Source organism: Balaenoptera musculus, chromosome 11 (genome assembly GCF_009873245.2).
Source record: "Balaenoptera musculus isolate JJ_BM4_2016_0621 chromosome 11, mBalMus1.pri.v3, whole genome shotgun sequence".
In the NCBI taxonomy this organism is placed as follows: Eukaryota; Metazoa; Chordata; class Mammalia; order Artiodactyla; family Balaenopteridae; genus Balaenoptera; species Balaenoptera musculus.
The window spans coordinates 60888704-60904664 of NC_045795.1; the positions used below are offsets into that span (position 1 = coordinate 60888704).

A 15961-nucleotide genomic window follows, 5' to 3' on the forward strand; every position below is an offset into this window, starting at 1 on the left:
TGAGGAGCAAGGTTGACCTCCCCTCTAGGAATAATAATGATTTATACAAGTGCTAGGAGGGGTCACTGAAAAGACCCGACTTGGGTCTCCCTGCCTGTGCTGGGTACCCCTTATTTCCTCTCTATGGCTTACTGGTTAAGAGCACAGACCCAGAGTCCCAGGGTTCGAATCCCAGCTCTTATACTAACTAGTGAGGTGACTTATGCAAATTATTTCCCCTCTCTGTGCCTGGGTGTCCCCCGTATTGTCCAAATAATAATACTGCTCACCTCACAAGCTTGCTCAGTTCATATGCACCCAGTGCTCAGAGGAGTGCCTGGAACATGTAAGCCTCGGGTGCGTGTCTGACTTCCCATTCTGTTTTCATGTGTCTGCTCTATTTCTGTATGTTTAATCCTCTTTTTCTGCCAGTTCTGTCACCCTTTAGGTATCTATCGCTTGCCTCAGGACATGTGTAGACATGGTCATGTGGTCATGTCGTCAGTGGAGTGGCCGTTAGAGAACTCATGGCTTGGAGTCTGGGCTATGGTGGGGCTGCCTGTCCCCGGTACCAGCTTAGGCAGGGACAGCCAGGTCTTAGGCGTCTCAGGGTGGAGTATTCTGGTACATCAAGTTGTCTCGTGTCCCCTCTCACTGATCCCTGGGAGCCCTATTGTAGAGATTGCTCCAGCACGCATGATCCAAAACCTGGGTCTCTCCAAGGGTCCTGAGGCTCTGCTCTGGCCAGCCTGGGGGTCTGGGTGGCAGCCCCCGACAGCTCCAAAACGCTGGCTGGGAGCCCCTGCAGGCTCCCATCCCGTGGCCACAGCCCATGGCTGGACTGAGCCTACCCACTCCCCATCTAGGGCCCCAGGGTCACTTGGGTTTTTTTCTCAACATAATCCACCCCAAGAAACTAGGTTGTAAAGCAGATCATAATAAAGGCAGCTGGCTTCCCATAGGAAGGATGGTGGTAACCTGGGGAAAACGTTCCAGATCACTGACTCATACCAAAAGGCCATGCACATGATCAGCAGTATGTTATAAAGACAAGGCTCGCAGCCATCAGGGATGACTTAGGCTGTTCTAGAAGGGACCCTTACCCGTTCACTGTTCCCAAACCTTAGTCACTGGACAACTTCTCTTGAAAACTTTGCCATATCTGCATTCTACTCATACTAAGTATTTTACTTTATATCAATTATATCAATATGCTTAAAAGTTAGAACCATTCTACATAACAGCACCCGCAAATTCATGAATTTGTTGTACTATTTTTCTCTATAAGGATGATACTTAAACACATAGTTATTAAACTTTCAAATGTTTGCTGTATATCATTAGCAGGGATTTGTACCACGATCTGGGAACACAGAGATCTAGTCTAATTTCCTGCCACAGATGGGGACACATACCCAGAGGGGAAGGTCACACAGGGAGATTCTAGGCCTCCTGACTCCCAGTTCAGAGTTCCTTCCCCTGAGGTCAGACTGGCCCATTAGTGCCAGCCTGCAAAACAGGAAGAGAGGTATTGGGAGCACACCAAAGGTGACCTCTGTCACCCTCTTGCCAGTTACAATTAACACTATTCATCTACACAGGGACCCCTGCTTTTGTCCCCTGAGGTGTTAAAAGGGTTCCTCGAGGATGAATTAGTTGGTCACTGTCTTTTACTAAAGATGAAGTAGGAGCTAGTTTTTCTTGGGATGTATTTTCCTGCCAGAGGCAAGAGTAATCAGGGTTTGTCCCAAACTGGTAAGGACCAGCAGATGCCGGCTGAAGACTTGGGGAGGGGGAGGCAGAATGCATGGACAGAGTGGGCCTGTTTGGGCCTCTGCCAGGGAGGACACAGGGGGCAGCTTGGCAGAGAGGAGCAGTTGCTTCTTTAATCCAGGATTCTGGGGACCAGACAGGAGAAGAGAGGCTTGTACGGGCCAACATAAAAATATTAAAATAGCTGTAGGGTATTTTTTAAACCACCTCTTTGTTCCCCTTTGGCCTCTGAGAGTCTGGGATAAAAGTGGGGCCCATTAGAAGTTGCCCAGTGAGCTCAGTGGAAGCTAAGCTGGTTGATAGCTTTCTTCCCCAGAGCAAAATTGCTTCTTGTGCCTTAAAAACATAAAGCTTTGGGATGTCCCTTAGACCAGATTAGGCATGATTCACATAAACCACACACAATATAGAAATGGGAAGAATATGTCATTTTCTGACTCTCTTCTCCACTGACCCACTTCCCACCCCCTCCATGAAACTTCTGTAGGTTGATAGTTTCCACCCACCCTGGCTCCCACTGACCACAGCTAGGGCCTCAGAGACCCTTGGGCCTTTTCCAAAATTTCTTCTCTGATTCTGGGGTAGTTGGGGTGCTCCTTGAGGACCTGGGACCGAGAGAGAAAGGGTGTGAAGCACCAGGCAGGGCTCTCTGCCGCTGCAGCAAGCCCCCCACCACTGTCGGGGGCTTACATCGTGGCAGACTTCGATGGCCTCCACGAATCTCTTGTCCTTCAAGTAGTTGAAAGCGAGTTTGAAGCCTGTCCAGAGGCAGGAAGAATGCAGACAATGGGTGGCACTCCGACGACCTGAGAACCCCTCTGGTTCCCACAACAGGCAGAACATAGGCCTTGTGTTGTGGGGTGAGTTTGTTGGTCCTCCGGCCCAGCTCCCTCCCGCACCCACGCAAGCCTGCCTGGCTGCCTTACCGCTGGCAGGGTTGGCATGATGGCTGTACTTCCAGGCCAGCTCATAGTTAGTGGCTGCGTCCTTGTACGACTGTTCTCTCTCCATGATGAAGCCCATGTACTCGTAGGCCTTGCAGCAGGACTGCAGGGAAAGCCGGTCAGAGCCTCTGCGGAGGGGAAGCCACATCCCGTCCCGGTGGGGGCAAGGGATGGGCGGTGGGTGCATTCACCCAAACCACTCAGGGACTCCAGCAGCACTGCTCACCTTGGCGAGGGGTGAACTGTGTACTCTCTTCTCAGCTGTGCCCACTCTGACAGGACCCCCTCCTCCGCAGCCCTCCTGCCCTGACCTGCAAACGCTCCTCCCGGCCCCACCAAACCCTCCCTGCACGCTGCCCCTCGACCCCATGAACCCTTCCCATCTCTCCTCCCCATTCCACGTTCCCCTCTCCGGGCTGCCGGACACTGTGCGCCTCCTCTTGCCTTGCTCCGCGTTCCCATCCTGCTCTGTGGTCCACGGGAACCCTCTTGTCCCGCTTCTTCTCATCTCCCTCCTACCCCCGCATCTCTGCCCCCGAAGCCCATGTGCCCCTCCCCCGACCCTGCCCTGACAGCCGTGCGCCCCTTGCCTTGTTGTACTGCATGCAGCGCCGCAGCAGCTCCGAGGCCAGGTCGAACTTGCCTCCCTGGCAGTAGATGTCGGCCAGCAGGAGCCAGCTCTTCTCCAGGTCCTCGGCCTCGGCCAGCGTCCATGGGGCCTTGGCCAGACGCTTCAGCTGCGTGCGTGCTTTGGGGACCTGCTTCAGCAGCGAGTAGGCCTGTGCCACGGCCAGCAGGGCGGGAATGCTGTCCTTCTGTGCGGGTGGGAAGCAGGTGTTGCCTCGCCCGGCCCTCGGCCGCCCCCCACCGCCTGCCTACCCGGTGGGCAGCTGGTGCACCTCGGCCTGGGCCATCTCAATGAAGGTGCCCAGCGCCGCCTCCATGTTAGCCTTCTCCCTGGTGGCCAGCAGGCACAGGCTCTGCAGCAGCCGCAGCTGGGTCTGGCCCCAGGCCGAGTGCGGGTAGAACTCCCGCAGCAGCTTCTCAGCAGTGCGCACGCCGTGCTGCTCCAACTCCTTCCTGTCGGTGGAGCCGCGGGCGTTGGATGCCAAGCCGGAGGGCAGAGGGCGCTGGCCTGCCAGCCTGGCCCTCGCCTGGCCTTGACCCAGAGGCCACGGGCTCTCTCCGCCTTCCCCCAGGTCCCGCCCCTGCCCTCGCCGGCCAGCTGGGCCCTCACTTGCTCTCAGTCACCAGGTTCTCGAAAGCCTCTCCACCCACGATCTCATTGTCTGGGTTCAGACAGATTTGCACCATGTAGTAGGTGGCGCTCTGGCCCCAAGTGCTGTCCTTGCGCGCTTTGTTTAGGAACTTCAGGGCTTCGTTGGGTTGCCCTACGTGCCTATAGTGGAGGAGAGAAACACCAAGAATCAGACAGGGAAACTGAGGCCCGGGGAGTACAGGGACACACAGGGGTCACTCTGTGAATCTGCACAATGCAGGGGCAGGATCGCTGGTCTCCCTGCTTCCTGATCTGGAAGCTGAATTTCTGCTTCCCTAGCAAACGCCAGCATGTCCGTTAGGGACAGCCTCCTGCACATAACTGCCGACACACCCACCCCAACCCACCAGCAGTAGATGCCTCTGCAGTAGTTGAACCCTGGCTCCAAAGGCACCCGGCTGGACACCTTCTTGGCTAATTCAAAGAAGGCAGGGGCGTCCTCAAGTTTGCCACTTCTTCGTAGCAGATCGATTAGTTTGTTCAACACAGGAAAATTGTCTAAAACAAGAGAGCAGAAACCTTCAGGCTGTGATAACCAATAGCTGAATCAGGTAGGGAGAGGCAGGGAGGACCAGGAAACACTACCTGTCTGGGCTGAGCAGGGGCAACCCAGTGGCTCCAGTGTCTCCACTGGTCTCCACTGAGACACAATAAAGTAGGTACTCTTATTGTTCCCATTTACAGATGAGGAGACTGAGACACAAAGGAGTTAAGTAATCTGCCAAAGGTTACAAAGCTGGTAAATAGAAAACCAGGATTCAGACCTAGACAGTCTGGCTCCAGGACCCGAACTCCTAATAGCTGTGATTGCTGGGTGACTCTGCTGTGGGCCTGGCCGGGGCTCCACCCTGAGCCTCGTGTCTGGCCCCTTCCCCAGCAAGAAGCAGTGGTTTTATGTTGCAGTGAGTGGGAATGGAGCTACATGTCAGGGGAGAATTTCTAGCTACCTCTAGGTGGCTGCGACCTCAAAAGGGGACTTATGTTGAGCCCCAGTGTCTGTGATTTGGGGATAGACAGGCTGTCTTGGGTCCAGTGCCAAGCACTGCCCTGCCTGAGACCAGGAACTGGCCCCTTGGACTCGGGAAGGGCCAGCACGTTCCACTGGGCCTTTATCAGTTTCCTGCCTCTCTGGGAACAATCAGAGAGGAGGGGGCTTCCTCTGCTCAGTCAGGAAGGAGGGGAGAGGGCCCACCCTTCTGGGGGGAGAGCAGCCCTCGCTTGCTGGGAACCGACACAGGCAGTCTCAGTGGGTAGGCTCGCTGCAGGCAGTTACCTGGCGCTTCCTCTAGGACTTGGTGGTAGAGGTTGATGGCAGCTTCGTATTTCTGTTTTCTAAACATCAGGTCAGCCATCATCTATCAGAAAACACGCGATGCTGGGACAGCAGCTTGCATGGGCATGGCGGGGAGGCTGTCGTGGGAAGTGGGTGGGTAAGGAGGGAAGGTAGGAGAGGATTTCCGAGGTAGCCTCTCTGGGCGCTGGGAGAAGCTGCCACCGGAGAAGCCCAGAAGGGGGGGCAAGGATGGAAGTAGGAAGGAAAGGCTGGGGGTAGACACGCGAGGAGCTAGGCCCTCCACCCCTGTCTGAGAACTACCAGCTCCAGGCAGCGAGGTGGAATGGGGGCTCCCCACCTCCGCTGGGGCGGCCCTGAAGGTGGTCTGGGTGACAGGGTGGAGAGGGGCAGGACTGGGGATGGCTCTTCCCACACACTTCCCGAAGCCCCAGGAACCTGTCCCACCCCTGCCTTCAACAGTTGGGTGTGGTTTCCCCCGGAGTGAATCAGCCTCACCACCTCCCCTCAGATTGGCCCAGGAGGTCGCTGCTGCCCCCTGCTGCCAGCCCGCCCCTCCCATCCGAAGGGCAGCGGGTCCAGTGCTGAGTCCTGCTGCCCGACAGCCCCTCAGGGCCGGGTCAGCCGGGCACCTGGGGTTACGGTGTTAGGAAGCAGCCCACATGCGGTCGCAGGGACCCTGGGGAAGGCAGGAAAGAGGGCCCGGAGCCTCTTACCACGGAGGCTGTCTCATGGTTCTTCTCCGTCTGCAGGAGGATGGCGCAGTGCTGCTCGCACAAGTCCAGGTGGCCCTGCAGCAGGTAGAGCCGTGCCAGCTCCAGCACCACCTGGACAAGACCAGATACAATAACTAACCAATGCACATCATGGGAAAGCTCAGGGACCGATGCCTCGTTCTCTCACACCCAAGTTCTATCAGCTCTGTCTTCAAAATATGTCTCTGATCCCCTGGGATGGTGTCTCTGGCTTTCCCCTTCTCCCACCCAATACTCTAGTCACACCGTGCCTTTTACTAACTAACCGCTGAGAGTCGGGGCCTGGTTTACTCATACTCATCCTTCAGCTTCAGCTCTGACCTCATCTCCTCTGGGAAGCCCTCTGTGCCCCAGACACCGGGACAAGTACCCCTCTTCTGAGCTCCCACAGTGTACTGAGCCCCATGCGGGTATCACATGGTATGAGAACTGCATGTGTACTTGTCTGTACCCCATGCCTGAGGGCAGTCTATGGGCAGAGACCGTGTCTTGCCCCACTGCATCTCCAGGGCATAGCTCAGTACCTGGCTTGCACATATTGGGAATCTGTTAAATGAGAGCATATTAAATAAATGAATGGGTCTGTCACTAGGCTCTTCATCTACCCTCCGCCTGTGAACTCCAGCCACCGTTCCCTATCTGAAGCCACACCTCTCACAAGACTTCAAACCTCCTTGGAAGCTTAGCCTGGGCTTCATGCCCAAAGAGCCCCCAGCAGCCACACTCTCCTTGTCTCTCCATCTGCAAGGGGGACCTGAAAAGGGCAGACTTGCAGCACCTTTCAGCAACAACTTCCCCGCTCCACCCTCCACAAGTGGCTGTCCAAAGCGAGCCTTCCAGGGGACTTCCCCGGTGGTCCAGTGGTTAAGGCTCCGTGCTCCCAAAGCAGGGAGCCCAGGTTCGATCCCTGCTCAGGGAACTAGATCCCGCATGCATGCCGCAACTAAGAACCCGCATGTGGCAACTAAGACCTGGTGCAGCCAAATAAAATAAATAAATATTAACAAATAAACAAAACAAAGCAAGGCTTCCAGTCTTGCTCCGAGGGCTGTGGTGGGTGAGGGCCCTGGGGTCAGGTGGAGCAGGCCCCCTCGGCACCAGGGGCCTGTGCCCCTTGCAGGGAGGCACAGAGAAGGAACTGGCCTCCGTCCCTAGTCAGGGAGCTCTGCGAGGCTTCGTGGCCCAAGAAAAGGAAGAGCGTCTCGCTCTTGAGGACCCACCTTATTTCAACCCCCACCTTATTGTCAATGGGTGAGTAGGAGAGGGCATCTTTGTAAGACTGCACTGCCTTGGCATACTCCTTCTCTGCCAGGTAGTACTCCCCAAAGTGGATGCAGATGGAGGCTGCCAGTTGCTTCTGGGAGGGGATCATTTCTGGTTGCTCCAGGGGAACACGCTTCAGGATCCGAGACTGGAGGTCCATGGCCTTGGGAAAGCAGTAAACTCTGCATCAGAAACCCAGAGCCTGATGTGCCAGATCTCAGGCCAATTCACAGCAAGTCCCCAAGCTCTCAACTCAGGGCCAGCTGTCTTAGCAAGGGCATCTCAAGTGCCCTTGAGCAAATCTGGGTCGCACTGGACAGGCAGGGCCACTGGCTGAGTACCCAGGAGGTGAACTGGCACAGCCTCTGGGGCAGGAGCAGAAGCAAAGGCACTCAAACAAAACACTCTATTGTACTTGACTCGTTTACCTGTTTCCATCACACCTTGGTACTCACTGTATCTAATTTGCTTCAGCTGTCCTACAGGCTAGGACAAGCACACAGTAGGTATTCAACGCAGGCTGTGTTTTGATGGGTGCATTTGTTCTGAATACTGCCTTGCTGGGAACTTGAGGCGGCCCCCACAAATGTCCATGACATACAGTGATCAAGTGAGTAACCAGAGAGCATTGGGGCAAGAGGAAATGAGGATGCCAGGGTTAAGTTTCGGGAAGTGGGCACAGATCAGCCCCGGGTTCCCTAAGGGCCAGACTGAGGAATGGAAATCCAGAGGGAAACAAGGGGATAAGTCACCTCAAGCAGTCCGAGATGTTCTACAACCACAGAATACACCCCAGGGGCAAGTGCCAGGCCACACCCTCGGGTAGAATGAGTGAAGGACTGGAAAGAATGGCCAGGAGTCTCACAGCAGGAGACTTTGGGCTGGGACAAGCCAAACCTGGTTCAAATCTCAGCTCTACCACTTACTAGCAGTATGACTTTGGGTAGATTTCTTAACCTCTTTGAGCCTTATCTGTTAAATAGGAATGTCACAGTGCTTAGCTCAAAGGGCTACTGTGAGAATTAAATAAGAAAGCAAAAAGCCTAGTACAGAACTCAGCACAGAGCATTCAATGCATGGGAGCCTGCTGGCATTATCTATTATTATCACCACAAGCATCCTTGAGGACAAAGGCACTGTCTTATGCCCTGCATTCTCCAGCCCAGCCCAGGCGGGCTTCGAGCACTTCCATGCACAATCAATAAAAGAGCAAGGCTGGGGGGATAAATGCAAGGTGGAGGTCGGAGGTGTAACCTAGATCCTCTTTTGAGGACCAGGCCTGGAGCCTTCCAGACCTGCAGTCCTATCCTATCTTCAGCTCCCATCAGGAAATAGCAGATAAAGAGCTTGAGTCTACTTGTCAATTACCTTGTTCAAAGTGTCCATCACATCTTCTTTTTTATGGCTCTTGTAAACCTTTGCCAGCAAAAGCAAGCACTTGACATCATTCATCATGGATGGGATGTCTTTGACTGCAAAATGGAAACTCAAAGTAGCATTTTCTGGCCCCTGGGAAGCGGGGGATGGGGGAGGATGGAGGCTGGGTTCAGAGCCCCAACCAGTGCCCGTCCCCTGCCCCATTCTGCAGGAGAAGAGGGTGCGGGCCGGGGGCAGTCTGTCTGCTCGAAGGCTAGGGGAGTGAGGATGCTGACTCACCAAAGTCATGATCCAGTGCCTGCTTCAAAACTTTTTCTGCTTTGTTGAACTTCTTTAACTTCAGGAGCAGTTCAGCCAGATCGCAGCACAAAAAGTCCTGTCCGCTAATCTTCTGGGCGGCCTCATAATAATTAATCGCCTTAGTGCACACAGGAAATATTGGCATCAGGTCTGGTTTTACTCGCGAGCGCCTCACACCGTGTGCACACCGCCCCACTCCCCGCCGCAGCCACCGCGCCTGTGTGACCCTCCAGATCACAGAAGCCTCAGAGGCAAAGGCCTCCCTCCTGGCTCAGGGCCCGAGCCTTAGCCTCGGCAGGTGGTGGGGGGTGGTGGGGAGTTGCTGAGTCCTCCCCTTGGCACCCTGTTCAGCGGGGTCTCCCCTCCCATCCAGCCTCCCACCCATGCTCCCTCCTCCATCGTCCCTGCTGGGCTGGCCCTCCCCACCCCTTTCCATCCCAGCCCAGCCTGACCTTGGTGTACTGGTGGGTCTTCACATAAGCTTGCCCAATCCTGCTGATCAGGGATGCGTCGTGTGGGTTCTTTCTGTAGGCCTCGTCGTAGACCTCGAGGGCCTTCTCAGGCTGGTGGGGAAAGGGTCCGCAGTCTCTCTCTTCCCTCTCACTGGAGAAGTAAGTTTTGGGGGGGAGGGGGCCACTTGGTGAGGTCATGAGACCTTCACTCACCTCCTGAATGTTCATGAAAGCATCACCCAGTAGCAGGCTGGTGTGAGGGCCAGGCAGATGTTCACAGAGCTCCCTGCAAAAGTAACCAAAACCTTAGCTCAGCCCTGTGCATCCTTCCTATTCCTGAATCCATCTCCTCTTCTTTCCCACTCATTCTGGCTGACATTCTTTGATTTACTCATTCATTCATCACTCAATACTTATTGGCTCAGATGAGGCATGGTGCTAGCTCCCTTAGTTCAGGCTCTCCTCATCTGTCATCTGGACCACAGCCGGCACTTCCACCCACTCCTCTGGCCTCCACTCCCAAACCCCCAGACCCCTCTTCATGAGGCAGCCTGCTCTTTCTAAACCTCCAGTGTGACCATGTCACCCCACTATTTGGTTTCCCACTGCTCTTGGCATCACCTCCCCTTCCTCCTGAATTGCCTAGATAGAGTTTTGCCTGAGGAAGGGGACCAGGGCGGTACCCTTGAAGTCCCAATGTCAAATCGTAGAGACAGTAACTTGGGGCTTCCAATCCCTGCTCTCCATCCTCCTTCACTCACATTGGTACATCTAAGTCACTGAACATTTCCTCAAGGACAGGCAGAGCCAGGGGCCGGGGCAGAACCATGGTTCCCACCAGGATGTGACCCATAACGGGGGGCAAGCAGGGCTCAGGGCAGATTCACCCCTGTATCCTCACAGGTCAGCCGCAAGCTGGTCTGACCGACCTATCATACTCAAATTCTAACCCATGGGAAATTCCCTACTTTCATCAAACACACTCTGAGCACACATTCTGAAGACCCAGGGTGAAGAAGACAATCTGGAGAAAACACTCGCTGAGATGCCACTGGGGCTGGGGCTGTCAGTGCACTGCCCAGGGCTCACCGGTAGCACCCGATGTAGAGGTGGACATCCTTGCGGGTCTGCAGGTAGATGCTGGCCATCTTCTCCTTGGCCTCCGTGTAGCAGGGCTGCTTGGGCGTGATGTTCCTCAGAATGCTCAGTGCCAGGTCCACGTTCCCCTTGCTCAGGGCCAAATCCACGTTGGCGATGGTGATGCGGATCTCCTCCGGCGTGCCGCTGAACTCGTTGATGGTGTCCTGCATGACCTTAGTGGCCTCGTGCTAAGACATGGGAACCCAACAGACCCTCCATTTGCCGTCACCCACCACTCCTGGAAGCCAAGGAGAGGATGGCCCACCTCCACCTCAGAGCAACAGGAAGGAGAGAGAGCCCCTCGGTATCCAGGGCCACTGTTCCTGGAGGGCAGGGCCAGCAGGGGGGCACGAAACCCCTGACTGTAAGAACTTGTTCCCGAGCACCTCAAAGTCTGTTGGTGATTCCTTCCTATGGGAGACCTATGGACACCTCTCCTTGTACCTTCCTGCTTTCAGTCAAAGATATTTTAACGTTATGGTATTGGGCACATAAAGGTCTATTCGAATTATATCTTCATTGTATATGTACCCTTGATTATTCTAACAGAGTTACTCTCTTTGTCCATTTGGTGCTTCCTGCCTTTGCCCAGCCAGACCTTCCAAGGTCCCAGGGCTGCCTCATACAGTTGAGCAGGTTGTACACTGCAAAACTTCCAGGGGATGTAACTGGCATCTACTGGAGCTGTGCATTGCCCAACCTGCACAACCACCTGTGGTGGCCCTGGTGGGCCTGTGTGCTCCACCTCCCTGAGACCCTTATAGGGACAGTGACGTAGGCAGGGGACAGATCATGCAGGACTCAGTAGGGTTTGTAGTTTATCTTGAGGGCAATGGGAGCCACTGAAGCCTTTTAGGTAAGGGAGAGGGATGCTCCCAAATGAATAAAGGCTCAAATAAAGCACAAGGAGACATCAGCCAGAATCAAAGAGCCTGGTTCCCAGGCCTACCCTGGGCCTGCAGCATGCCCCAGCACCAAGGGGAGAGAGCAGCGCATTTCTTACCAGCTCCCCATTCATCCGGAGGGCATCTGCCAATTCCAGTAAGATGGATACCCGCTCGCTGGGCCGCACAGAGGGCCCATGGAACTTCTTGCTTTCTTCCATCTTCAGAATTGGTAATTTTATGATCATCTTCAGTGCCTTTATGGCTTCTGGGTAGTCTCCAGACTTGTTGAGGGCCCTGGCCTTGATGAAGTGGTAGAGGGGGTGGTCTCGGACCTAGAGGAGCATAAGCAAAGTGTGGGGCTCCAGCTCCCAGAGGGGAGAAAGCCACAGGAGCCCACTGAGCCTGCTCCTGCCTTTGGGCCAGCAGAAGGGGCTGAGGGATGCAGGCAGCTCCTGGGGCTACTCTCCTGAACCAAGTGGGGGCTGATGCTAGCTGGGCTGTGGGATGCTGAGCAGGTGACAGGGCATAGGGGACCCCCACCTGGAAGTTGTAGCTGACGCCCAGCTCCAGGCAGTGGGAGCACATGGCAAAGTTGCCCTGAGCCAGGTAGATCTGAGACATGAGGAGGTAGGCGTCCACGGAGGTGGGGTCCAGCTCCAGGCAACGCTGCAGGGTGCTCTGGGCATTCTCTAACTCTCCTAGAAATAATAAACAAATCTCTACATCCAGGGATCCTTGGGACTCTCAGGACCCACTATGTAAAGGCAGAAGGAATTTTACATGTCCTGTTACCCAGAAATACCCAAGTTGGGCATTTTACCCAGTTCTGTTCTGCTTGACTCAGAGGTTTCTTCCTAAAATTAGAACTACAGTTTTTGCCTTGACCCAGACAAAAGCCAGGAAATTCAAACCTTGGTGTGACACCTCCCTTCTCTCTGTACCCTCAGGGAGATGGCTAAATTACTTCACTGCTCCATGTGGAAGCTCAGGGGAACACTGAAGTCTCGATTCCCACACCTAAGAGCAGAACAAAATCTTATAATAACAGCAACCATAATAGCCACAACTTAAGAAGCACCTGCTCTGTGCCAACACAGGCAGAGCACTTTAGAAAGGCTGGTTTAATGTCTTCCCAGCCCTGCAAGGTTGGTATTATGATGCAGGACTGAAACTTCAGTGATATAAGTCACTCAGCTTGGAAGGGACAAAGTCAGTATTTAAATCCAGGCCTATCGGCTCCTGAGGCTGAGCTCTGAATGCCTTGGCGCGTTGGGGCTAAGAGGCCTCCTTGCAGCCAGGCTGGCCCTAAGCAGGTGGCAGTGGCAGCCCAGGGTACAGTGAGCTGGTGGGAGAGCCCTCCTCCCTCTGCAGCCAGGTCCCTCAACAGCTCCTGCTCGGGGTCCATCACCAGCTGGCGGGGAACACCTGCTTCTGGGTCCCAAACTCCCTGATCCTTCCCTTGTGCTGCAGAAACGTGACGATGTCACCATGACAACCTAAGCAGCTGGAGACTTTGCTTTGTCCCTAAAGGTGCTGGCAGCTGCCAGCACCCCTGTGTGTATGTCGGGGGTGGGGGGTGGTTTCTGCCCTCCCCTTGTACCCAGGAGACCTTCAAGAAGTGGGTAAACCTGGCAGCCGGATGAACACTAGGAGGACCGAGGATGAAGACCGGGGAGCTCTGGACAGAGTGCAACCCACACAACGCAGAGCCAGAGGACACAGGCACGCCACGGCATTCTGGAGCCTTGGGCAGACGGGGGTGAAAGGCTGCAGGGAGCAAGGACTTCGGAGAGGACAACAGGCCCCCACGGAGTGTTCTCCCCCTCTTTCCCTCTCCCTCCAGAATCTCGGCCCTGAGATGGGACAGGATGGACGACGGGGACTGTTCTGGCTGCTGGAGGCTCTGAAAGTCTGATGGTACAGGGTCTCTCCTCCTCACAAGGCCTTCCTGACCACCTCTTAAAAACTGCAACCCTGGCACCCCCGCACGCCCTCCCCACCTTTCATTTTCTCCATTGCACAATCGTGCCCTAACAACAATACTACATTTACTGTCCAAGTCCCCTTACTAGAACACAAACTCCACGGTGGAATTTTTGCCTGTTTTGAGTACTGCTGTCCCCCAGGATCAGAGCAGTACCAGCACGTAATCAAGTTCAGTGACTATTACCTGGCACAGATCAAGTAAGCCAGGGGTCCCCAACCCCTGGGCCACGGATGCGGCCTGTTAGGAGCCAGGCCGCACAGCAGGAGGTGAGCGGCGGGCCAGCAAGCAAAGCATCATCTGCCGCTCCCCGTCGCTCGCGTTACCGCCTGAACCATCAACCCCCCCACCCCCCGCCCCGCTTCTTCGTGGAAGAAAAATTGTCTTCCACGAAACTGGTCCCTGGTGCCAAAAAGGTTGGGGACCGCTGAAGTAAGCTATCAGCAAAAGGGCGGGTTGGAGAGACCCCTGCTGGTGAGGAGTCAGGAAGGTGTCTCGGGGGTTAGAGGCTGGAAGGAGTGGGCCCGCCTGCTGAGGGTATGTGTGTGTGGACTACCCCAGGCAGGGAGCCTGTGGACACTCACCCAGGGGCCCCGCCGGCCATGAGGACCCACAGGCTCACCTGAGAGATACTTGACCTGGGCCATCACATACAGCGGGTCGATCAGGGCTGGTGCTGCCTTGACTACAGGATTCAGGATCACAGAGACTTGTTTAAGAAGTGGAGACACGATCTGGCCTGGCGACCGGGGCTGTAGGAACACAGGGGTCTGGCTGTGCGGTTTGCCCTATTCCAAGGGAGACTCCTGGAGTGCTCAGAAAACACTCTCGCAGTGTTTTACTTTTTTCCACATGTATATACCATCCACTCTGTACCACCTAGGGCAAGAGCATAAGCTCCCGAGAATGGGGACTTTCTTTTGTTCACTGTTGCATCCCCCCTACCCAGCACGGCATCTGGCACATGGTAGTGCCTTCAATAAATATTTGTGGAATGACATTACAAGGCACTGGGGGGATATTAAGGCGTATGAGATATGATCCTTGCCCACAAGGAATCTTGATTGTCTGGGAAAGCCAGACAAACAAGAAAAGACCAGCATACTTCTTAGAAGACGTCTGGCAAAAAGGGAGCCCAGTTCTTCTCTAGGATAAATGCAGACACAGGGGCCAGTGCCCTGCCCCTCCAAGTGCGGTACCTGGACCAGCAGCATCGGCATCACCTGGGAGATGCAGGGCTTGTGCCCCACTCCCTGGCTGATTGGTGTGCTGCACGTGCAAGTGTGAAAAGCACTGGGGTCCCCAACCGCCAGAGGCTCAAGCACCCTGGTGACTTGCCAGGTACGTCCTGCCTCCGTCCAGACCTGTCCTCAGGACCAACCCCGCTCCCACCCCGCCGCCATGAAGATGCACTCTCCTCTAACCTGCTTGGGGCAGAAGACCAAGTACTCCTTGGCGATGCAGACCAGGAAGAGGGGGTCAAGCCTTTCCAAGTACTCGGAGCTCAGGGGGAGGGCCTGCATGCTGGAGAAGTGCAGCTCGGCCGCTTCCTTCAGCAGTGCTGCGGCCTCCTGCTCCCCCTTGTGCTTCTTGGAAGCCAGGAGGGCTTGGAGGAAAACCAGCACCTGTGGGAGGCAGGCCCAGGTCTTGGAAGCAACACCCTCTGGGCAGAGTTGCCGGAAGCCCGGGCTGTCTTGGGTGCTTTACTGGAAACTGGGGGTGGGAGGAAGGCGGGGCGGGGGGCACGATCCTGGAGCAACCCCAGCGCCCAGAGAGCTCTGACCTCGGACTTCCCAAGGGACTGCTGCACCTCCTTCAGGAATTCCAGCTGGTGCTCAGCCTCTTCCAGGTGGCCGTCTAAGATCTGGCACCAGATGACCCCTGGGATGGGGCAAAACTAGGATGAGCAGCCAGCTCTGCAGCAGAGCCAGCAGTCCAGCAGGCCAGAGGCAGGGACGGGAGAGTGGATGGCAGGGGGCCTTTCCGACATCTTCACAAACTTAGAGTGGCACATACTCGTGGTAAAGAATTCAAATCATAAGGCAAGGAAAACATCCCTAGCTCATGTTCTGGCTAACCGTGTCTCTCTCTAGAAAGAACCAACATGAACAGTTTGGGGTATACGCCTCCAAACATCTTTTGAAGCATTTATATGTTATTAGTGTATACCATGTTTTCCCATCAGTTCATACAAATCTACCCCATTCTCTTTAATCATGACATAATATTCCACTGTGGATGTAACCGTTTATTTAACTACTGCCCTACTGAAGGACTCCTCATTTCATGTTTAGTTTCTTTTCAGTGTTTAAATATTACAGTGCCATGGTCTACATTTGTGTGTGTTCTAATTCCTGAAGTAGAGCTGATGGGTCAAAGGGCACACATATCTAAAACGTTGATAGGTAAGGCCAACTTGTCCTCCAAGGATATCTGAATTAATATTCCTGCCAAGAATTTGAAAGTGTTCTCTTTCCTCACAACCTCACAAACATGCTTCACTCTTTACCAGGTTAAAGAGTGAATAGTAACTCATT

General features: G+C 54.8%; 1 protein-coding gene across 7 annotated transcripts in view; it reads right to left on the minus strand.

The window, feature by feature from the left end:
- Window positions 1–832: 832 nt before the first annotated feature.
- The window catches only part of TTC21A (tetratricopeptide repeat domain 21A), a 31616-nt gene continuing 16487 nt past the window's right edge, over window positions 833–15961 (minus strand). For 2 of the 7 annotated variants that reach the window (XM_036867790.1, XM_036867783.1), the window contains 19 exons: window positions 15208–15305; window positions 14849–15049; window positions 14047–14176; window positions 11981–12138; window positions 11557–11772; window positions 10503–10741; window positions 9414–9699; window positions 8941–9079; window positions 8653–8756; window positions 7259–7447; window positions 5983–6093; window positions 5249–5330; window positions 4323–4473; window positions 3934–4095; window positions 3596–3776; window positions 3287–3511; window positions 2679–2799; window positions 2443–2510; window positions 1884–2357 (listed from right to left, as the gene is read on the minus strand). In XM_036867790.1, coding sequence (XP_036723685.1) covers window positions 2280–2357; window positions 2443–2510; window positions 2679–2799; window positions 3287–3511; window positions 3596–3776; window positions 3934–4095; window positions 4323–4473; window positions 5249–5330; window positions 5983–6093; window positions 7259–7447; window positions 8653–8756; window positions 8941–9079; window positions 9414–9699; window positions 10503–10741; window positions 11557–11772; window positions 11981–12138; window positions 14047–14176; window positions 14849–15049; window positions 15208–15305 — 2939 coding nt within the window. In that variant the 3' untranslated portion in view covers window positions 1884–2279. The other 5 variants (XM_036867787.1, XM_036867786.1, XM_036867785.1 and 2 more) reach the window with 5 other exon arrangements.